The 25,317-nt window shown below is 39.9% G+C and overlaps 1 protein-coding gene across 1 annotated transcript; it reads right to left on the bottom strand.

The window, feature by feature from the left end:
• Window positions 1-1,174: 1,174 nt before the first annotated feature.
• LOC117721345 (arylamine N-acetyltransferase 3-like) lies at window positions 1,175-7,159 on the bottom strand. Its single transcript, XM_034519926.2, has 2 exons — window positions 7,032-7,159; window positions 1,175-2,340 (listed from the first exon to the last, which is right to left on the bottom strand). Exons 1-2 carry the CDS (start codon window positions 7,057-7,059, stop codon window positions 1,457-1,459), a joined length of 912 nt encoding a protein of 303 aa, XP_034375817.2. The 5' UTR covers window positions 7,060-7,159; the 3' UTR covers window positions 1,175-1,456.
• Between the last annotated feature and the right edge of the window lie 18,158 nt (window positions 7,160-25,317).

Here is a 25,317-nt window from a genome sequence, read left to right as displayed (position 1 = left end):
GTAAGGGTCGATGTACATGCACTGCTGATCTGTTTAAATGTAACTGCATCATTTTTTTGCAATCTACTTTTCTTGACTAGCTCACTGATTTGTTGTTGTTGTTGTCATTGAAATGGTCTTGGTCAAAATATGCAAAAAAAAAAAAAAAAAACAAAAAAAAACAAAAAAAAAACCTTTGAGCTCTAGAAAACCAGGTTGACTTGACAGTGACAGAGAGAACAATGGAGCTGGAGGACAAAGTGACATTGACATACTTTCTTCCCACCCAGGACAAGTTACTTGTCCACCTCTTCCTAGGACATCCACCCCGAGTGAAAACTTCATTATATAAAACATTCACATTGATACCTGCCTTATTCTCTTAATTTCCCTTACATTTCTCATGACTTTTCTTAGTTGACATCAAATGGAAGAATAAATCTGCATTTTAAACTATAGTTCTGACATTGAATCCACAAGCCAAAATGCCCGTGAGAGATGCTGCTTGATCTTAAATGTCTCTCATCATCATTTATTTAAATATGAGTCTGGGAAATGACACAAAGTAAAGCAGATACAGGACTTCTCTAGGAAATTTTTATTTCTTATCACATAGAATGGAAGGAATTCCAAGAATCTGATTTTTAGATAAGACAGTACATTCGAAGAAGACAAAAGTGAGGAAAAATCACTTGGACCCAAAACATAGCTACGTCTTTAACAACCTCTGATTCTCACTGTATTAGTCAACAGTATTCTTTTGTACTGTGTTTCCCACCTGATATATATTCTATAATGTATAATTACTACTTTATATATGAACTATTTAATGAAAGTAGAATATTCTAAATATGAATGTTAACAATTTGAGGAACATCATGAATACAGAATTGAAGGCAACAAAGCCACTGTGGGAGAATTGACCAGTTGTGCCGAGTTCATGGCTTTTCATCTCTCAGTATTCTCTACTGGTGTCATTCCTAGTTTCAGATTACTTGTAACCAATACTACATCTTATTCTTCCCTGTTTCTGCCTTATATCATAAAAGAGCATTTTGTAAAAATGAGTTGAAATCATTGCTAGGTGAACATGAGATCTTCACTGTACTCTTTACCTAACCACCATTAAAACCTTTGAATGAATCAACAATGACACAACATGGAGGTTTTTATAGTGTAAAACAAAACAACTATATTATCATTAAAGCACTTTTATTGTGATTACATTTTTAATGGCACATTTCTTTAAAAGTCATTTAGTTACATAAGTAGTTAATTTTGCAGAAAGAGCAATTTGATGTCTATGATTTTCTTAATATAATGTAGGGGACAGATGTTGATATGACACCAGTCAATCATTGAAGAACTTTGTGATAATGACTCAGGGCTTCTTATTCTGTCACCTAATTTGCATAATTTGATTGTTTTACATGAAAGATTAAGAACATATAGAAACACTGAAGATCATTTTCCCTTATTACACTAAATAGTAAAAAAAACCATTACCACATTTGGGTGCAAGCTTTGCCTCCAAGTGAATACCAAAAACACGCTTCAGAACTTCTTCTATTTCTTCTTCCTTCAGAGTCTTAAACTCTACCAGATCTAAATTGTGATTATAATTGAACTTCTTATGGGCAAGAGTGGTGCCCATTAAACCATGGACCCCTTCTTGGGTTTGCAGGGAGCAAAGTGATGTGTTTGTCATTACAGATGTTCGTGATACCTGGTGGTGTGCACTTACGCTCTGGAAATCTTCAATTGTTAGAGGTTCAAGAGTAAAAGAGTAGATTTTTCGATGTTTGTTCTTCTCAAGAAAATTAGAATCAACAAATTCTTTGTTTGGAACATATTCTTGTCTTTTAGTTTGTTCCAGGTACCAGATTCCATTCTCTTCTGTCAAACAGAAAATGCCAGGCACCTGAGGCTGTTTCTTCCCAGATGTCAATTCCAGAGGCTCCCACATCTGGCAGGAAAATGGGAATCCACTATCTGCAATATATTTTTTGCCACTGATGGTTACCTGTAGTAGAAGGTGTATCATAGTGTTGCTATATTTACAGGTTTGAGGGTTATAAAGATACCCTCCTAACATTGTAACCTCAAAACCTATCATGGTCAGAGCCCAGTAGAAAAGATGATTGACTTGAAGACACCACCCACCCCGCTTCTTCCTCACAATGTGATGAAAAATGGCCTCTAAGCTGATTTCCATGGGTTTCCCACAGTGGATGTTCAAGTTCTCGAAAGGAATAGCTCGTATCTGATGCTGGAGGATTTCAGTTAATGTTTGCAGGTCCGGTTTGTTCCTGGAATTCTGATAACCAATTCTTTCAAAATATGCTTCAATGTCCATGGTCCCTTAAGGCAAGGAAAACAAAACAAATGTTACTATCTGCACTTGAAGTTCCTTATAAAGGTTATCTCTTAAGTTATTTAAAAGGAAATGTAAACACACCAATACAAAATTAGCTTTAAATATCTGTCATAATAATTACTTTAAACTGCTTAACAGTGTCAGTGAACCTAGAGAGAAAGTTTATTCATTTCTTCTATCTTTCAAATATCAGAAATTAGAAATCTAGATGAGATGGTGAGGTAAGTGGTATGCTGAAGATGTTAGCTTTGATTTTCTCTGTCAGGAATGAACAAGAGTTTCCAATTGATAAGCATTAAATAAGCCTAGAAACAGTACCTAAAAGAAATGGGAGTAGTTAGCAAAGGAACACTGGCCTTTAATATCCCTGTTGTCCTAGGGAGTTTAATTCCTACAACCTAGAGTCATCTGAGAGGAAAGCCTAGACTAAGGAGTTGCCTAGATCCTATAGTCTTGTGAGCATGTCTTTGGGGAAAACTGTCTTGCTTACTGGTTGATGTAGAAACACCCAGCACCCTATGGGTGACACCATTCTCTGGGCTGGTGGCCCTAGACTATATAAGAAAGCTAGCTAAGCATGAGCTCATGAGTGAGCTAGCCTGCAATGTTTTTCTATGGTTTCTGCTTCATATCCTTTGCAGTCTCGCCCTGCTTTTCTCAGCCATGAGCTGTAATCTAGAAACTATAATCTAGAAACCCTTTCTTCCCCCCTAACTCACTTGTGGTCATAATTTATTTAACACAGCAACATAGATAAAACTGGGACACACACCACTCTGTGCCCTATTTAAAAGCTGGGGATGCATTCACATATTGATTGATACACTCAGGGAACAAGTTACTGAACATTCACTAAGCATTTCCCACTGATATAGCAATGGAATGACTTTCTGTATGCTACAGAATACTGTTGTGGAAAACTCCACAACCAAGACACTTTGCAGGGTTTATTTAAACTTCCAGCTCCAAAAGGATAAAAATCTATAACCATTATGGTAGGCAGGCATCAGTATCTAAAATTATAGTAACATAATCAATGTTAAATATTCTGGGACTAAACATGTTTAAATTCTGTGTTAGTTAAGCTAGGGTTTGAGTAAAGTGTTAAAGGTACTGTAGAAGCCATCTCCAAGAGCTGAATAGAAACAGCGTTAGCATCTGAGGCTAGCTGTGGCACCTCTGTGCAGGCATAGTCCTTTCCCCTTGACAGTTAACCTAGGAGAAGACTCAGAGGAAGCAGAGTGAGCATATGCAGGGACCCCACTGACATATTTCAGAAACTGTACCTGTTCTAGTTAGCCTCCCACAGTTTGAATCCAAGTATCTTGGGATACCTCTTCTGCCTAGTGCAAATGATGGGTTAATTAAAACATGACTTTTCTTGAAAGCAAAAGGATGGTTTTGAAAACTAAATCACAGAGGACCTCTAAATTTCATGGCACATTCATGAGGTGATCATCTGGGTGCAAAGGGAAATGTGTAAAGGAAGAATGATGGAGATGTAATCTCTGCATCATTCATTTACAGCATGTGTTGTCATGTGTTTTGTTTTGGCTAAGGAAACTCCATGAAGTTTTAATGGGAATCCAATAAAGATGACTTAAAAGCAGATTGGTCTAAAGATTGACTGTCTACGCTCTGTGGCCATACAAGAAGGCTACTGTGCCCCAAGAAGCCAGATTTGGCCATTGGTTCTCAATTGGCACAATAAAAGAGCTAAGTTAATAGTGAACAGCAGAAAGGGAAATTTACTCAACACGGAGAAAAGGACAAACAGATTCAACCAGCCCTGAAATCTACTTGCAAGGCACTGGCATGAGGTTTAAGCTTAAGTAGAAGACAAGATATATATAAGTCACAAGGTGTACTGATGTCTCAGCCAAACTCTCCTGCAATGATGGTCTTTCCGACAACATTCTCTCACAAGCAGTAAATATGCTTCATTGGCTGCAGATTCCTCCTCTGGCTTCCCCCAGAGCAGGCAGTCTCTTCTGCCTGAAGGAGACTCCTGATGGAATTCTAAATCTTTGAGAACCACTGCTTTAACAGCCTGATAGCCAAGAAATGGACATGTGTGTGTCATTAGTATATTCCCATTTCTACCAGCCAGGCAGGTAACATTATTATTCATGAAGGCTATAACAACACAAGTCCAATTACCAGAGATTCAGCTGGAGTCTTCTATGTGCACTTCAGAGATTTGTGTTGTTATTGAGAAGAAGAGTTGCAAAAAGCCAGGGATTTGCTTTACTTGATTTGAGTGTGATATTTCTGCTTCCTATTCCTTCTTTTCTGCTTGCTGTGTTCTCATCCGCACTGAAGGGTACTGAATTATTGTGCATTAACACCATACTCCAGAACCCAGACAAGCCAGTCCTTTAACTATCTGGACAGAAAAAGATTGGCTGGGCTGGTCATACTCAATGACCATTAACCAACAGTTTGTAGTGTTCAGGAGACCTACACCTTAGACATGGTTGTAATGGCACTTCCAGTGATGAAGGGGAAAGAGGACTGTATCTCCAGGGAACCCCAAAAACAAGTTGAAAGGAAGATAGTTTTCTAGTGTCCACAACTAAGAATGGCAAAGGCCAAACGAAAGTAAATCTCTGGCAGAAAGTGGTTGAAGAGAAGATGGTTTTAGGTTATTTCTGAGGAACAGGCTAGAACAAAGTGTTTTGCAGGTAAGGCAATGGAAGGAAGATCTTAGAGAAGGGAAACAGCAGTTCTGGAGAGATCCAGGGAGTTGTTGTCAGAAAGTAAGAACACACAAAAGCAAAGCCTGGGTTCACTGTCTCATTGGTTTTGTTCAGCTAGTATTTTATTAACACTAAGGACATTCTGACTCTTAGATGTTTTCCTATACGCTCCATTTTAAAAACCTATTTTCAAGATACTTGATACCTGGTGCTAGCCCTTTGGCATCTACAGCTGTAGTTAATTTCTTTTGTTTTCCTACTGCATAGTCTGAGATTGTTCCTGAAGGTCCCCAGTGCCATGTGCTTGAGTAGGCTGAATAAACCAAATTAAGGTCTCCATGACAGCGCATCTGCTGAAGATGACAGGAATTAGAGCATCTGTGTTCTACCTGATCTAGAGGGCTTGCCTGAGGCACATCCAGTATTGCTTCCCATGCTATCCAAGCTACCAATCATGAACCATTGTTAATTCTCCCTTTACCACCTGTCCTTCCTTTCCACTAGACCAGATGACAGTTCTCCCTCTTGCTAAGTCATCCCCTCTCACCAGTGTCTTCCAGCTGCATCAGATACCCATTTAGACATTTTTAAATTTATATTTATATAAATAAAATATATATAACTTATTTATATATATTTATATATAATATATATAACCTATTTATATTATTTTAATTATGAATATGTGTGTGTGGGGGGGTACATCCACACGAATGCATGTGCCCAGAGAGGTCAGAGGTGTGTGATTGTTCTTGAGCTAGGTTTAGAAACAATTATAAGCTGCTTGATGTGCATGCTGGAAATTGAACTCAGGTCCTTAGGAAAAGCAATATGTGCTCATCTGAGCCATCTTTCCAGCCCTATAACCTATTTTATTCCATTTCCTCCCTGCCTTTTCTGCTTGTTTTTTTTCTGATGACCACTGGTTGGAGAGGGAGTATTACCTAATACATCTATATTTTGAACAGATAGACATTTAACAGACATTTAAGTTGTTCACAAGCAAAGACTCATTCTGACTCTGAAATACAGGCAATGGCCTTAGATCATGGACATTTGATATCAATATTTCATCTAGGAGAACCAATAGCTGAGGGTGGACCCAGGATTTCAAGCTTAACGAATAAAAAACAAAATAGAGAGTTTCCATCAAACATCAAATTCTCCCTTGCTATCAAAGCTGTTACTAACATTGTTCATCCATTGAAGAAATATGTATTAAAAGCTTATTCTCAATCTGACATTGCATTATATAGCTAGATAAACCCAGTTACTTCTGAAGAAGTAGATATGCAGACATCATCTATAAACATCTAGTTGCTACAACATTTGAACTGAGATGTCCATGAAGAATCTTCATTTTTTCTGGGCAGTGGTGGCGCACGCCTTTAATCCCAGCACTTGGGAGGCAGAGGCAGGCAGATTTCTGAGTTCGAGGCCAGCCTGGTCTACAGAGTGAGTTCCAGGACAGCCAGAGCTACACAGAGAAACCCTGTCTCGAAAAACCAGAAAAAAAAAAAAAAATCTTCATTTTTCCCTGTGACAAAGTGTGCTGGGAAGTTAGTAGTAAAACTGGGAGATGAACAAGAGCATATATACAAGCATTAAATTACTATTTTCTATCTTTAGTTTTCATAATTTTAGTTTATGAATTATAATGAAGTAGACACTAGTGACAATAGAATATGCAAAATATGTTACATGCTCATAGCATATGAGGATTAGAATAAACAAGGTGGGTAGCTGACTCTTGTACAAAGTTTAGAGCTGTCAGGATTTAGGATTTTATTATTATTAATTTTGTATAGCACTTTATTAATTTTTATATTAATATATTTTAACATATTCCCCATCCCCTTCTATTGCCACCCTTTCCTCCTGCCCATAATCTTTATAGTACTAACATTTATTTTCTTCATTGCTATGATAAAAATACCTAACCAAAGCAACTTAAAGAAGGGTTTGTTTTGACTTACAGTTCAAGTATGAGGCCACTAGTTGCATCCACTGTCAGGAAACAGAGTGATGAATGTGTGTGTTCAGCTAGCTTCATCCTCTTTATGTAGTCCAGGAGCCTAATCCATGGAAGGGTGCCATCAAAATCTAAGGTGGATCTTTCCAACCTGAAAAGTAAACAAGAAAAACCCCTTACAGATATACCCAGAGATTTGTTTCTATATTGATCCTAAATCCCATCAACTTGACAATCAAGATAAACAACTCCACCCCTCATCAGTTTGATATGTCACATGTCACTTCAAACTGTAACATTCCACCTCTGCCTCCCAAGGTTTTATTTCTTTTCAAAATACATTTCGTCTATCTCTGTAAGAACCCATAAATCTTAACAGTCCCAACACTCCAAAATCCCAAATCTAAGTCTACTCAAAGATGCAAAACATTCTCTTAATTATGACAAAGATACTTTTAAAAACCCTACTTACTTCTAACATATAATTATACAGAGTAAGCACCCAAAATCATTCCAAAAAGAAAGAAATTTGGGCATAATAAAGAATGATCAGACCAAAACAGGACAAAAACCCAAGAAAACCACCAAATCCCGAGTCTCTATGTCTGGCATCTGGAACTCTTATAGAATTATCCGGCCTCCCAAGGGCTTGAGTGTCTGTCTACTCCTCCAGCGCTGTGGTCTGAAGCACACATAGTTCTTTTGGGACTGGCTTCACTCAATGCTTGCAGTTTTTATCAGCAAATATTCTCCAGTCGTGGCATCTCCAGCACCCTAAGGTCTTCACTGAAACTTTTGCTTCACCTTCTCAGCTTCATGCAATAGCCTCTTAGACTCTCCTTGTAAGAGAATCTAATCATGTTATCTATTGCCTGGCCCTGGTGGCTCTCAAATATTTATTTTCTTTTATTAAAATGAATTTTTATTCACTATTTCCTAATTTTGCTTCCCCCTGCTCTTCTCAGTTTCCCTTTACCATCCCACCCATCCTGTTTCATACCCTTTCTGTCTCTCCTTAGAAAACAAATGGACATCTAAAGGATAACAATAAAATTAAGTACAATATGATAAAGCAAAACCAAACAAATCAGAGTAGTACAAAATAACCAAACAAGAAAAAGAGACAAAGAAAAGGACAATAAATGCATATAGATGCACACACACACACACACACACACACACACACACACACACGCACACACACACCACAGGAATTCCATAAAAATAAATGACCCCTTCAATCTTGTATCACATATATCTGTAAAAAAAAAAAAAAAAAAAAAACAGCACTATATGGGCTACATTCTCCTGGCAGTGCTCCATAGAGCCTGGCCCCTTGGACCACACTTGTATCAGCTTCTGTGCCTTGACCCTAGGAGGAATACTTCTATAGGCAGCTGCTTTCCAGTAGCTAGGGAACCTGCAGTGACATTTCCTTCAGCTTTCTTCCTTAAAATGGATTTACATGTTCACAAGCTAGGGGTATGGGTTTAGCCAGGCTGGTACAATGTAATTTTTAAAGGAAGAAAGGTAGACCCTAAACAGTGTGCTGGAGTTGTAAGGATGTAGATTTGGATTTGGTATGGAGGTCAAGCATAAAAGGTAGAGGTTGAAGATGCCGAGAACATTTCTGGTGTGGGTGACCATGATACAATGAAGTCACCACCACCAGGAAGGTTCACTAGGAGGAGTTGGCTTGAGGCAGGTTGATGAAGCGCTGGCATTGGGACAGATCTGGCTAGATACTCAAGATGTGGATATCTGATTGATAGAGTAACAGACAATGTAATTAGACGTCAGAACTTGGGGCATTCGTTTTGAAACAAACCTTCCTGAAAGCCACTGTATATAGTGTGCAAGAGTACAGGTCAGGTGGAGGGAGTAAGGGGATCTATACAGGGTTGTCTGGAGTTCTCATGAATGCTTTACTGGTCAGTGTAAAGCTAAAGTCAACCATCTTCAGTGTTACTGTTGACATTAAAATGAACTAGATTCTTTATTCTTGTTGGTTCATGGTAATATTAAAAAATCATAACATTACTAAGCCCACATGCTTAATTTTGTACCAAATATTCAAAGTTACATTCTACTTTCACAATGATATTAACCTCAATAATTTTAGAGTTCAGTGACATTTTTAGAAGTAAAAATCTTCCCAATGCAAATGGAATCTTAAGGCTGGGAATTTGGAATCTGTGAGAATTCAGATGGGTCCTCTCCAAAAAAATTACGTACTGTGAACAAAAACAAATCAAGGTATTTATTCAGACAGAAGTCGTGTCTCATTACTTAGTCAAGCACAGTTTTGTACATGGTCACGTTCATCTGCCAAGTAGTGGAGAGAAGTAGAAATATGTATAATGAAGGCTACTTACACAACCTAGTTCCTCATGATTGGGTTGCTGACATCCCACCGTGTGCTGAACACAGTCTTCCTGTCAAGCAGGCTCAAACCTTAGTGATATCAACATTTCAGTCTGGGCAATTCATGGTGGGAGGACAAACTGTGCTCCCAAAGCATTGTGGGATGTTCTGCATAGTCTCTGATATAGACCCTCTGGATGTCAGTCACATTCCCCAAGACTGTAATAAATGAGAATCTCTGAATGCATTGCTAATATCCTCATGGACAGTAAATTGACCTCATTTGAGAGTGGTATCCTAGAAGATCACTACTGTGAGCTGCTATAGACTGAAGAAAGGAACAGGAGAGATGACATTGGCTAATGTCATGGAGAAGACTGAAGGATGGATGCTGAAGCAATATGACAAAAGTGCATAACTGGCAAGACAAGGCGAGGGACAGAAGGATCACCTTTCACTTTTCCAAGGATATATTCTGTGTTGGGACATTACTGATTCTGGAGATAAAGCTTAATTTGGGTGGATATGTCCCGTGGCGTATTTGTAGATTAAGCTGTCTTGTGTGTGTGGATATTCTAGGCATCTTATGTATAACATAAGCTTCCTGTGGTGGACTAGTGGGGATTTCTGGCTTATTTGGGTGGCCTTCCCACACAGTATGAGGGGCACACTTCATGAACATTACTAATGGAAAGAAGAGTGGGCACTGAGTCTAGTGCTGAGTCTAGGTCAGGGTTACCCCATTACAGTCCTCTTCATTGTGTGACCTTAGCAAGGCACTTGCATTTACAGTGTTCCTATTTCCTAGTCTGGAACATTTTGTAGGCATGTGAGGAGGGCTCCTATATCTTCCTTATGTTTCTATGCTTTCTTTTTGTGTGTGTGAGAGAGCAAAGTGAGTTAATATATGTAAGAAAGTTAAAATAATATTGAGACTCTAACAATGAATATATGCATTGCCCAGGGTCACATACCAGGAATGCTCACAATTCAACTCTATTTTGTATTATAGAATGATTTCTGTCTTTCATAAACTCGTGTCTATAGTCAAACTAAAACATAATAAGACAGATGTGGTTTTGGAAGTGGATAATAGCTAGAGTTTATGGGAGTTTGAGGTGCATATTAGAAAAAGAGCCTACTGTCATGTAGACTGTTAGCAGAATGTGGACAACACCCTGCTTCTGTTAAAGCCTGGGGAAAGCGCAGGGAAGTAATCCCTGCATAAAGTGGGATGTGACTTCTTTGAGTTCTACTGAAGTAATTCCTAGAAGGGAGATAATAATAATAATAAACTGGCATAGTCATTGGAGCCCCCTGTTTTCCTTTTGTAACACAACCTGAGAGGACAAGGGAAACTTAGAAAGGAATTGTTCCATGAAATGAAGCCAAAGCATGAAGATTTTAATGCTCTCAGCCTGACCATATTGAAAACAATGAGAAAGTATGTCCTGTAGAGAATAAGTGAGTCAGAATAATGATCTATTGTTGCATGCACATGTGTATTTGTATATTATGCATATATATTCCCAAACATAGCTGATTAAGCCCATGTTGTTAGCATTTTGTCTAGGCTCTGCCCCACAGTTACCTGGCAACAGCCAGGTGTGCCTGATTCACTATAAAAGGGGCTGTGCACCCCTCCTCCTTCTCTTGCCTTCTTGCTCTTGCTCTGTCCTCTCCCTCCTGCTCCCCCTTTCTCCTCATTCCTCTCCTCCCTCTCTCTCCATGTGCTCATGGCCAGCCTCTACTTCTCTACTTTCTCTCTCTTTGCCTTTCTGTCTCTACTACCCTCTCAACTTTCCTCTCCATGCCCTGAATAAACTCTATTCTATACTATACTGTTGTCTTGTGGCTGGTCCCTCAGGGGGAAAGGATGCCTCAGCATGGGCCTGTGCATTCAACAAATATATTCTCTCTTTCCTTATTTTTTTTTTTTTTTTATAAAATACAACACATATAATGTTACTTCAAATGTATGTTTTGGGGGATGATTCTTTAGAAGTGATTGGTGTGTTTGTCCTATGTTGTGTTTTAAATGCCTATGTTGTGTTTTAAATGTTTTAAATGGGAAGACTGGTCCCAAAGGTTATTCAGAGACTGGTACAGTCATCATTGGAAGTCACAACTCCATGCTCATTAGAATAAAGCCAGCTGGGGGCCTTGTAACTAGCAACACATTGTGACCAAATGCTATTTGGTATTTTGGAACTAGCATATTTTAATTCTGCATTCATAAAACCTGGACTTAAAATAAAACGCAGGAAGCCCTGGGAATATTGCCAGTGAAGAAACTAAGTCAAAATTCTCAGCTTTACATTGAATTGCAAAATCTCCATTGAGTGACCTGCAGCTTCTTTTCAGCTCAGTGCCAGCATGACAGAGCCCTAAGTATAAACAACTATAAAGCCCACCATGTCTCTCCTTACCTGACTTAATGGAACATAGGTTGACTTTTAGTTTTAATTCAAAAATCATAAGATCTTCTATAAAATTCTCGGAATGTTAGTAAAGATAATTGTAGAAGATAACACTACTTTCACTTATTTATTTTTCAAGATGTTTTTGTGGCTTATTAATTGTGAAGGGTATCTCAGTGTTGGGAGAGAGATGGCAAAGCTATAAGCTGGTCACCTGCGTTGCACAGGGAAATACAGAGAAAGGACAGGGTAGAAGAGGATAGAACGTGAGCTTACGCTTAGACGCCTGGGAAGCCACCAAGAGTAAATCCAGAAAAGTAAATCAACCAGGTGGTTAAACCCATGGTTATATGACGTAGTAATGAAGCCCATTTTATTGCCTGTACTATTATTAAGATATATTCCAGACACATCAACACTCACCAGGTCAGTGAGTCGTCAAGCCTTGTGTTAGTTACTTTTCTTGTTATAGGGTCAAATTCTCAAAAGAATAAACTTAAAGTTTATGGTCCCTCCCAATTTGAAGGGATCTAGTCCATCATGGCAGAGAAGGCATGGCAGCAGGACCCTGAAGCAGCTGGTTGCATCTGCAGTTTGGAGACAGAAACAGAAGAAGATTGGTACCCAGTTCTCTTTGTCCTTTGTATTCAGTCTTGGACCCCAATCTGTGGAAGGTGTTGCCCACATTCAAACTGATTCCTTTTTTCCTACTTAAACCTTTCTGAAATACCCTCACAGACACACCCAGAGATACTTCCTAGGTGATTCTGAATCTAGTCAACAAAGAAAATTAACCTTGTAGACCTTGTCTTTCTGAATAAAAAAATGAAACAAGATTTACCTTGTGTGTGAGTATGTGAGTGTGTGTGTGTTGTGCATCACATATATGTGTGTACCTGCAAAGGCCAGAAGTGGGTGTCAGATTCCCTGAAACTCTAGTTATAAGTGGTTGTGAGTTGCCCAGTGAGTGCTTGAAATTGAACTCTGCTCCTCTGCAGAGAAGTGCCCTTAACCACGGAGCCATTTTTCTTATCTACCTGTTCCTTTTATAAATGTCAGTTTTATTTGGAGATACTGAGGCAGAATAATGAATGTAGAATATGTCACCAGAAAGGAAGAGACACTATGTGATCAAGGAATCTGTTGTATTCACTTTCTCTAGCTTCTGAAAAGATTAGGGAGTCCAAGATAAACCCTGGGTGAATGCTTTACCAGTTACAGTAAATTCAAGAAAGAAAATAATTGTAGAAAAACAGAACTACACGGATATGGAAATAACTAAGAGAAGGAAAGGCTATTGTAAGTTTGGGATTAGAAGGTGAGGCTTAACATGTAAAAATAAGATGTTAAAAAAAAGACAGCGAATGTAAGAATGAAAGCAAGCTACATCACTAGGTTTTTACAGGCACCTTGCAAAAGAGCGTGTAAAATGGGTTCAGTTATAAAGGGCTTAAAATTACCGTGATGAAATTGTGCAGTTTAAAATCAGAAAATGATGCAAGGATATAAACACTGCAGGCACAAAGGTAACGATCAGCTAAGATCTCAATAGACAGCACAACGTCACATTAGTTCATGTGACTGACAGGCTTTCACCCACACCTAAGGCTCAGGGAACACTGCAGAAGAGGGGACGGGAGGATTGTAAGAGCCAGGGGATCAGGGACTTTGCCATGAGATTGTGTCTCCTAGTAACACGTGAAACTACACCAGTAAAGTCTCAGCAATATGGCCTCCCAGATATGAGCTGAACGAGGATGACATCAATGAAAGACCAAACAGCATGGGGAAAAGTCCAGGAAGCCACAGCCCTTCAGAAAGAACTACAGGCAACTGAGCAAAGTAGGGAGAAAGAGGCCCTCTTAAGGGAAGAGAGCACTAAATGATTGTCCAATGACAGATGGCCAACTCTGAAAAACATAAATACAAGTAACATTATATCGATTTAACAGGTTATACTTTGTGTATATGTGTGTGTGTGTGTGTGTGTGTGTGTGTGTGTGTGTATACAAATACATCGATGCATGCAGTAACAATAAAAAAAAAAGAGGCCATGGATTTGAATGAGGGTAAGGTAGGGTGTGGAGGATCATGGGAGGGTTTGGAGGGAGGAAAGGGAAAAGAGAATGTTCTAATTAAAATAAAATCTCAAAAACAAGATAGACACAACAAGCTTGGTGTTCACAGGAAAGGCTGACAAGGAGGGCACACTATTCCTAAACTGGGTACAGGCAAATCAACAAGGGACCATCTTCCTGGAGCTTCCAAAGAGCAACATTCACAAATGGGAAAGAAAAATGTGTGAGAGCGAGGAGGGACTGCAGAAATCAGATCTGCTAAACAAGAGAGACAAGATTCTGGGCAAGTCTGATTCTATGTGTTTGACATTGCAATATATTCTAGTTAAATTATAGAAATCCAAAATTAAAGAGTTATTTAAGCAGCTGGCAAAGGAAAAAAAAAGTTTCTTTGTACGAAGAAAAGATCCATCTGGCAATAAACTATTCCACAAAAAGATCCAAAGGTGAATAAGGGGACCGTATCTCTGAAGGACTGAAGGAAGGTGCCACCCTGGGGCCCTATTCTGCTAGTGTTTCAATAAATGAGGAAGGTGGCACACGCACAGAGACAACCTCGAGCAGGAAAGCACATGAGAGACATGGCTAATCTGACCTTTCCTGTTGATGTTTTCCTCTTCATTAGCCAGTGGATAAATAAATAAATCCAAAGGAAAAAAGCCACGGTAGCAGACTGAAGTGAGCCTTGGCCCCTTTCATACAAGATGAAGGTTACGGGGGGATGACCATTGTGGAAGTTGAGCAAGCATTAATCTTATGCAGCAGCAGAGCTTAGAAAATCAAAATAGAAATCTGAAGACTGAGAGACCAGAGGAGACCTGACCAATATCATCAGCATTGATATTTGGGCCATTCAAACCATGAAAAGCTTAGTGCAGGCAGCAGTTCATCAGTGTGGACATGAGAGTTAGGACTCAGGAAGAGGACAGCCTGCTGGGATGCTGTCTGTAAGTCATGTGGATCTATGAAATTCTCTCATGATTCTCTGTGATCATGCTCGAGTTATGAGCTTTTATTTAAGGCCTGTGTTCTTCTCCACAACTCCCATGAACCTACACAGCTTCCCTGCTCTTCTTTCCTGAGAAATGGAGGACCATTCAGTGTGCTTCCGGAAAGCATTGGGCCAATGACTTACACAAGGTCTTGAAAGTAAAGCTACTTTATATACAGCCAACAAACATCTGAATTCTGACAGACAGACAGACAGACAGACAGACAGACAGACAGATAGACAGATAGATAGGATACATACATACATACATACATACATGCATGCATGCATACAATATGCTTTCCCTCCAGAATTTATAAGAGACTCATGTATAGATGTTTGACCTATGCCAGGTTTAGGAGTGACTAACTTAAGCTACTTTTGTTGTGTTTTGAAGAGCTATGTGATAGACAGGTTATGGTCCCTTCCAGAGGAATTTAAGAGCCATTAGAAAGCATATAGCTTTTCCTGCGGATCACACAGATGCTTGTCCACTGCTGATTAGCCACTATTCACAGGTGGGCCAGCTGTTGTGATTGTTTTTCTGAACTGGCATTTTGATCACAAATTTCCATTTTAATGTAATTTCCATTTAATTCTAGGAGAGCAGGCTCATGTACAGAATTTAAGCCTTTAGGATATCTTCACCCATCTTGGTTAATAGTAATCTCTCTGTCTCCGTCTCTGTCTGTCTATATCTCTGTGTGACATCTACATATATTGTACATGTATATGTATTTTATTCATTCAATTTTATTAGTTAAACAATCTTTATTTTTCCAAAGATGGAGTTATGAGCAGATGTGCAATACAGAATTAAAGGCAGATTGGGCCAAAGGAAAACCATCTGTGCTGTACCTGAAGGCCAGGAGCAGCTGAAGTGCAAGTAGGAGGGATTCAGCTGGCAGCACCTATGTATTTTCATATATTTCTGTTATTGCTAAATAGAATGACAAAGAGAGCTAACGATTAATGTTCATGTCGGTTTCTGTATATGTGTATTTTCTATCTTTTCTCCTTTGTTTCTTTGTCTCTCCCACAGAGGAGGGTGTAACTTTCCACTATATTGATACTATAGATATATCTCCGACCCAACTAGCCCTTGACCATCTAGATGAAAAGGACCTGAGAAGCTGGTCATATACCAAGATCATCAATCAGCAGTCATTGTAGCCTACAGGAGAACTGCATTTCAGCCCTGGTTCCCTGTGACTCTCTCCCTTAGCCAAGGGTCACCAAAGGGTATTTGCAGATGGCAGAAGAGCATCTGGAAAGGGAAATGGGAGCCACAGATGAATAAAGAAATCCAGGGGCTGACAGGGAAAAGTCACAGGTTTCCTTAGAGGATGGAATATTGTCAGCTGCTTGGAATCTGAGGAAATTCAAGGAGGGGCTAAAGAATGGTTTCAGAGATGAGCTAAGCCGTGCACTGTCCTGGGCATCCTGCCCAGAGTAGGCACAGCACTTCATCTGAAGCAGAGTTGCCATGGACTTCTCACTCCTGGTGCTCCGTGCACCTTACACCCATGATATTGTGTAATCCGTGTTGAAGGGCAATCCTCTAATCTCAAAGAAACTGAAGCAGTCGATTTCTTTGTCATTGAAAGATAGTAGACACCCTCATTACTAAGATTTCTTACAACTTGACAATTTTTCCCCAGGAATACATTTACACCCTACAATAAATAATTCCACTAGAGACATATGTAAGACCATTAGATTTTTTTAACCAACTAATGTAAGATGGACAGAGTTTGCTATTCACTTGTCCTCTCTTTAATAATTGTGTCTTTTTTAAGACAGACGCTATTAGGGACATATGACAGTGAACACTGTCATTAAAATGCCTTTGGTTGCCCACTCCACAGATTTAAGGTAATCCGCATTGCTAAAGACAGCATGCACTTCACACACAGGGTCCAGAGAACTCTGAACTATAACTGACCCAAATGCTGCCTCCCTGAGGAATAGCTTTTATGGTACCAAAAGGTACCATGCAAGCTTCCAAAGGAAGGAGGCAACCAGCAGTCCTACCTAGCCATGATGCCTATGAACCACATCAATGACCAGTATGGCATGACAACACTAAAAGTACACACACCTTGGTGGTAGCCAAGAAGAAAATTATGCTTGATACTAGAACCATAGCCAACTACCCAAGGCCAGTGATTCATGGGTCCTGGAGGACAGCCTACTACTTTATTAAACCACCAGAGTCTCTATATTCTAAATATTTGTCTTTATTCTCACAAATAACTGTAGTTCTAACCCTCATCAAGAAAACTTCTCTTAACAACAGAGACCATTACAGTAAACCAGAATGCAGAACTACAGATCCCAGTCCCTATAGATACATCAAATAGACTCCATGATTAACTCACATTTTACACATGAATAAAAAAGTTTAGAGAAGCTCAGAGACTTGTTCAGGTCCTCATGGCTAGATAGACTATTCTGTGGCTGTTACTGTCACAGGACAGTTTGAAACAAGCTTATCAGATTCACTGGTATGCCAAAAAGTACTTACACCAAAACTTTCTAAACATGTGCCACACAAACATTTTGATCAAGTAAATTTGAAGTTCAGGAACTATCACTTACCTGATTTCCCTTTAAGATAGGAAGAAACCCCAATTTAATGTGCATTGCAAGTAAGTCAGGGAGCAGTTTCACTAGGGGCTGCATCTAGCCAGAAGGTAGGCCAAGTGCTGTTCCATCTCTTCAAGTTTGCAGAGTGCTCTAACTAGCTGTGGGGTTCCCTTTTCATGGACTCTAATTACAAACAATTCTCAGCTTTTTGCAAATGGTAGCTCTTTGAGTCTCAGGTTGCCCAGTAGATTTTTCTTCAAATAATCTCATTGAGAAGTCAACTTTACATTATCTGATAGTTCAAGAGTTTCAGGCTGTGGGGAATGTGTCTTTTATTTGTCACATTATTCTTGCTATGTTGGAGCCTGAGGTCAAACATCTTATGTCTCTCTGAGCAGATCCAGCATCCCAGAGGAGGCAGAAGAGAAAGATGGAGGCTTCAGGGCCCACTCAATCCTAGCTTATGCTCACTATTATTTACTGCATATAATAAATAGTCTCTCTTTTCATTTTTATTTCTTTTGCTACAAAACTCAGCATTAAGAGACTGACAAGATTAGTTAACCAGAGAGATAGCGAGTGTTGAGAAAAAGATATTGAGCTTGATTGAGGATAGGAGAAATGAGGAAGGAAGGAAACATCTCAGTACCTCCTTCCACTTCTCTGGGGAAGTGTGGACTAGAGCATGAAGATTGGTAGGTTACTTGAGAGAAACAGCTTTTTTTTTTTCCCAGGACCTTGAGTGTGATCACCTGGCCCTTTCACCCCAGGAGTGTGATGTTAAGTGTGATCATCTGGTCCCTCCACCCCAGGAGTGGAATACTTGTCATGACACAGGGTTTTCTTGTCTTGAGAACAGAGCATTCTATCTAGCCAGCTGGGCTTGTGGTCCGCGATACTGGTTCCTGGAATCAGCTCACAATAATAATAATAATAATAATAATAATAATAATAATAATAATAATAATAGTTTGTTTGTTTATTATGTTAATATGACTGCAGGGTGACAGCCAGGCTCTGAGTGTAATGAAGAGAAGAGAATGAAATCAGATGGAGTCATTGATTACAGCACACACTGCATCTCACCTCACTCTCTTTACCTCTCTACCCAAAGGCAATTTGCAATGATTGAAATGGGTACATGTATGAGCGAGGTACATGCCATACACTTCAGCTTATAGTTTTGGTTAACATTAATATTGCTTTTTTAACTCTTGAAGTTCCATAGATGTTTCCCTCTATACTCTATCTTAAAGTCCGTCTTTATGATGCAGCTGATGCCATGTGCTAACCCTCTGGCAACTACTATTCTAATATAATTCTCTGTATATGTAACCTGGAACTCTCTCAATCAATGGTTCTCACCGTTCCTAATGCTGGAACTCTTTAATACAGTTCCTCATGTTGTGGTGACCCCTAGCTCTGAAATTATTTTGTTGCTACTTCATAATTTTGCTACTGTTATGTATGAGTCATAGTGTAAATATTTTTGGAGCTAGAGGTTTGCCAAATGGATCTTGACCCGAAGGTTGAGAACCACTGTTCTAAAGATGAAGGTTCAGATTGCCACACGCTTGAATAGGCTGGATAAGCCTTCAAATTATGCTCCCTGGGACAGCACCTTGAGATGTTTTACCTGCTGCAGCTGGGCTGCTCAAGGCTGTTCAGGGTTGTCTCCCAGGGCTTTGCAAGCTTCTTTTATTCATAGGTAACCTGTCAATCATGCACCCTTTGTAAGTCCTGAGACTACTTTTAATCCTTTAGTTCTTTCTATTCAGATCAAGTGTCATACATAATTACTTCTCCCTTGGAGCCCCACCCCACACACTTGTATCACCCACGTGTTATGTAAATACATCAAATAACCCACACTACAACATAACCTATTGTTTATAGCCTATTGCTTTTATTTTTCCCTTGTGATGCTCAGAGGTTGGAAGGGGATATCATCTAATAACAAAACTACATTTTAACCTGTAGCTTGGATACTGAAATCCACAAACAGTAAATCTGGGTTATAGGGGAGCAGAGACTTGGTTTATGAAGCAGAAGACATGCTCTTAGGTTGTAGGCATGTGATATGTTATTACATTTAGTCAAGGATGAAGCAATAAGATATTAGTGGAGCTAGAATTGTAGTAGGCTCCAGGGAAATAAACCATGATGGAAGAAGTTGCTATTAGTTGCTCATCTGCTACCCCAAACCACTGACATCGTCTGTTTGTCCATAGATCAAACCACAAGGTTTCCCTCTCACTTCTGAGGAATCAAAGCCACAGATGTTTTCCCATATGACACATGGTAATTGGATCATTTGAACTGAGACACGCAGGCACGCACACAAATTTTTCCCTCTGATGACAAAGTAAATACGTTTAAGGATTTAAAGAGAGAGAAGATGAGAATGTTGGGCAGTTTTAAATCTACTGTTTTGCATATCTAGATAAAGTGACAATCCACATGACTCAGCAAAAGGACACACAGAATGAACCAGGAGCCCACTGCCTGTGAGGATTAGCATCAAAGAGTGGCCATTGTAACTCATTCTACAGCAGAGAACTGACTGGTCTGGCAGAGACTTGAGGTCCCAGGGAATGAGTGGGGGGCCCTGGGAGGTGGGGTGAGTATGGGGGTGAGGACATCCTTTTGGAGACAGGGGGCAAGGAGGAGGTATGGGATGGGCAGTCTGGGAGGGGGATGAAGTCTGGGCTGTACAAAAGGATTAAAGAAGAAAAATAAATAAATTAAAAAGATAAAAAGTTCAGAAGCTTGGGTCTCTAGAAGGTGGATTGTCCTGGGCCCTGTAAAACAGAACCTAGAGTACACAACAAGCAGACGTGGTCTTGTCAGGCACACGAGGCTTCCCAGGTAACAGATACCCATGATTATCTCTACCCTGTCCAAACGTCAGACCCCCTAACTCTTCCTGCTAGGAAAAGATTTCAGCTAGGAGACCAATGACTTGGAGAACAGGAAGCAGAGACAGAATCAGAGTAGTGACACTGAAGGTCAGGAGGAGACTGACAGCATTGTGGCAGTTGAATTGTCTGGACACAGAATCGGATTTGATAAGGAGGTGAAGCAGAGATAAAAAGACATCTGTGGTACTTCTGACTGTGGGTACCATACCGTGAAGAAGATGCTTCTGACTGTGGGTACCATACCGTGAAGAAGATGCTTCTGACTGTGGGTACCATACCATGAAGAAGATGCTGCTACTGGGACTGGTTCGTGGAGAGGAGGAGCTAGCTTGGGGCAAACTGATGAAGTGCTGGGTTTTAGACATGACATATTCTAAATATTCAGAATATTTAGATATTCTGGATATTCAGGTTTGGATATATGATAGACATTTTTAAGTTACATATCACAAATTATAGATAATATTAATGCTTGGGATATGCCTTTGAGATCATTTCATTCAAAAATTTTATTTGTGGGAGAGAAGGGCATGTTGAGATCCCAGGTTAGGAGGTGAGGGAAGGGATTTCTATAAACTGCTATCTGGTGTGATCTCTGGGTATTTGACCTGACAATATGAAGCAGAGGTCACACAGTCTGTTAGTGTGGCTGTGGATGTTAAAATGAATGGGTTTATTTTCCTTGGTCCACAATGATATTAAAAGGAATAACAACATCTACAGCATCACTCAACTATATGTTTTTTACCTTGTACCAAACAACCATGTAAAGTTAGCTACTGTGTCTCAAGACAGCAGTTTTGGTAGTGTCCAGTGATGTTTTTAGAGATAATGTAAGAACCAAATGTGAGAAATTCAGGTCTTTGTTTGAACTTAGAATTCACTGCCCCAGGACGCATTCCAGGAGGAGTATATTATTCCTGAGTCAGATGACACTTGCTGGATTAACATTCAGAAGAGGAAGGGATAGGCTGATTAACATTCCTCAGACCACAGGGAAGGGAACTCACCTTGAGGGAGGGGGGGAGGCCCAGAGCACAGAAGAGACACATTCCAGGAGAGGGGCCCAGGATGGGAGGGGGTCAGGTTAATGTAGTAAACCTGGGCAAACGGAAGACACTTGTTGTCATAAAAGTAATGTGTGAATCTGAGTTATTTATAGACCGGACCTAAGAAGGTCAGCCTTTGTCTCGTTCTTTGTGGTTGCCCTCATAAACTCTGTATAAGAACTACTCCCAGCTTTTGTTTGGGGTTCTCTTGCCTGCATGCAAGAGAGCCCCAGTGCACTGGAATCATTAAACCTCATGTTGTTGCAGAGAATCCTCTGTCCATGTGTGTCTCTGGGGGAGTGCGTCCCCTAGTTTTGGATCTTAGAGTCCAACAGTAACAAACATTTTCCCCTAACACATAAAGAACAAAAACTCATATAATCCCTGAAATTTGGATTCTGTAAAATATCTGATAGATTGATTGTCCTTGCTCTGAAGGACTACTTACAATGAAGAAAAGCAGACCACTGCATATGTACAAACAAAATAGCTTGGCTCATTCCTTAGGCAGGCATTTAAGAGTGAAAAATTATAAAAATCATTTTGTATATTTATATATAGATTTTTCTTTAGGTTTTTCTTTAAAAGACGTGGAAAAGTTCTCTCTGAAACAAGCCAAGAATGTAGATTGGCCGGTTACAGAACCGCCTGCTCACAAAAAAAGATGTAAGTCATTTAGGTGGTGAAACACAATGACCGAGCTGTGGCCGGAGCAAGTGAGAAATAGTTAATTAGAAATAGTTGATAAATGACAGGGTAGGACACAGTGACATGGTAAAACTGTATTTTTGAGAAGAATGAGTGTACAGAGTGATTTTCACATGACTCTAAATCATTTAGGGTGGGTTCCTCTGGAATGTTTCACTATTTTTATGTTATGTATCCTTGACAACCCCTCACCCCCTTCTCACCCCTTGGTTTGTGGTTTTTCTCTTTTAAAAGCCCGTTAGCATGCCACTCGAGGTCAAACTCTACTCCTGAGAGTGAGCAGTTTGACCATTGGCTGCCAACTCCCTAATAAACCTCTGCTGATTGCATCCAGGTATGGTGTCTTGCGAGTTTATGGGTGTCCGCGACTTCCCGAAACTTGAGTAAGGGTCTCCCAAGTTTGGGGGTCTTCAGCATGACTTTACATGTGGTCCTGGGCCTCTGAAAAGCTCTGCGTAGAACACTGTGCAGTCTATGAAGCCCTCTCCTCATCCTTCTCCCCATTACCTGATCTCTGACATTCTACTCTGTATTTTGGATAAGCATACCTTTGTAGAAATTCCAAACATTGGCAGTACTGATGTCTAAGGTTGTGTTAGACATTGTGATAGGTCAATTTGTGTATTACAGGACATTTTTCACTACCCCCAACCTCTGTTTTCTAAGTGATGGCAACACTGTTTTTCTTCTCTTCACATTGTGACAACTAAAAATATCTATATATACCGTCAAATGTCCCAATGGAGGATAAGTTTTCCCCCATTAAGGAATGTCTGCTTTAAATATGAATATCCCTGCAAGGTGCTTCCTGTCTGTGTAGAAAGGAGCAGAGGAGACCCACATTGCCAAAGCACTGATCTGCTGGTAGTGTTTACATAGTAATTTGATGGGGAAGGTAAGAACAGAAAGAGCCAGAGTGGCTATGAGGAATAAGGAGACATCTTGCAATGTGTGTGTGTGTGTGTGTGTGTGTGTGTGTGTGATTGGGACATCACCTATCATACAGAGATGTGGCTCATAACTACTAATGTTTCCTGTGATGCGTTTGTAGACAGTTCTGTCCTGTGTGTGGGATGCATTTGTAGACAGTTCTGTCCTGTGTGTGGTGGATGCTATGGACTGCCTTTATATAATCTTAGCTTTCCCTGGGTGCAACTGGTGAGGATCTCTTGGCTTCTTTCCGTGTCTCTACCACTGTGACATGAGGCACAAACTTCATGAAGAAAGAGCTCTGGGTGGTGAACTTGGTGATTTCTTGGAGAAGATTTGAAGTTAAGAGTTGAGGATGACGTTTGCTTTGCTCCTTTGTGATTAGTAACATATGAGAGGACAGAGAGAACTTGAAGAAGCTACTGTGAGTTGAAATCCAGTACAAGAGGATTTTGGAGTTCATTGCGTATCCATGCTGAAAAAAGATGAGGCAGTATGCTCTGGAGGAAACTCAAAGGATTGGCCCAGATAACTATGTGCTGAAGAAATGAGGACTATGACTCCCTGATATAATCAAATATCTCAGCGCCACTTTCTTAAGGTCAGTGTCCCAATAGCTTCCTCCAGGATAGTCAACTGTAATGTCATTTTTCTGGTGGCCAGGATGTTAGAGATGTGAGCATTATCAATGCTGAAAGAGAGAGAATAGAGAAAAAAGGAACATTCATTCTTGACGCCTAAAACCAGTGGAATTTCCTTTGTCTTTGAATTTGCTTAGGGCATCTTTATTCTTTCTCTCCTCTTTAAAATGAGAGTGTCTACATTTTCTCTCTTTGTGTATAAAGCAAACAATCTGATTTTATGGGTTTGCACCTAAATCAAATTTTGTGTGAGGTAAAATCATACCTCAATTTTACCCACATTGTAGGTGATATCTAAGTCACATTGGACTTAGCTTTGATTTGGGCATGCGTTGGGAGTTCTGTGAATGTCAGAATATGGGGCAGAGGTGTTGTAAACAAGAAGGTAGTGAATTTGGGGGAGGGTGCTAGAGGGCAAAATGTTGTGTGTGGAATTATGACCATGCAAAATACATGTGCTGAAGTCCTAAACAGGCTCCAGCCCACCTTAGAAGCATATGCTATTTGATTTAGGTCTTTAAAGAGAAAACTAAGAAGAGGATGATATCTCTGAACTGTAGCTCAATGTAACTCATGTTCTCATGAGGAAGAGATTAGGTACAGACAACACCTAGATTGTCAGTGGTGATATGAAAGTATTAAGATAGTATCATTGCTTAAGCCAGGGAGAGAAACCTCAGGATATCAATCAAGCCTTCCTTCCAAAGGCCAGATCTTGGACTTGTAGTCTCTAGAACACTGTGCTAATGTATTTCAGTTATTTTAGCTGGTGTGTGTGTGTGTGTGTGTGTGTGTGTGTGTGTGTGTGTGTGCTATTTAGTCCTCATAAAAAAGTACAACCACATACAATAGCAAATAGTCACCAGATCTGGCTTACCAGAACAATGCATAGCTTATTTCGAGTTTTGGGCCTCACAGAATTATCTGGGCCCTAAGATACTATTGACATCCACCTTTTTCCTAAAACCAGTCCGTCAGCATTCAGTCCTGAAATCTTGGCATATAGAGAAGCTGGGTACAGAGGAAAGAACCAACACAGCGTTTACTTTAGAAATGGCTGCTGTTCCTTCAATCAGTAAACATGCACAGCCTTGACACTGGTATTCTCAGGCATCTGCTCACTGCATTATTGATATCTCATGGCCTGATTAACTATTAAAATATTTAAATGAGTCCCAGACTCCAAACTCCACTTAATAAGAATGTAGCATTTTAAAGTCTTTTCTGTAAAGGAGAGACAAAATCCAATGATTAGAAAGTAAGCGGTGAGCTTAGCCACTGTTCAGACAAGTGTTCATGTGGATGAAGAATTTATTGGCAGCTTCCCAGAGGGAAAGTGCTAGGAGCTGAGAAGGGGTGTATGGCCTTTGTTATGAATCGTTATGAATCAAGTTTTGACCCTTTCTCCTGGCTGGGATCAAAGCATTCTGTGAGTCTTCATTTTGTTTGTTAAAACAAGCTCTGTGACTATTAGTCTATAAAATCAGTCTGTTTTGGTGCTACCTAGCAGGGAGATTGGAGGGTTTGTTTTAGGTTTGGGGTGAAATTCACAGCTCATTATCAATGTTGGCCAATCAGAAGCAGCTCATATACCTGATG

This window comes from Arvicanthis niloticus, chromosome 16 (genome assembly GCF_011762505.2).
Source record: "Arvicanthis niloticus isolate mArvNil1 chromosome 16, mArvNil1.pat.X, whole genome shotgun sequence".
Taxonomy (NCBI): domain Eukaryota; kingdom Metazoa; phylum Chordata; class Mammalia; order Rodentia; family Muridae; genus Arvicanthis; species Arvicanthis niloticus.
The sequence above is the reverse complement of the archived record's forward strand: the minus strand, read 5'-3'. Positions and strand labels throughout refer to the sequence as shown.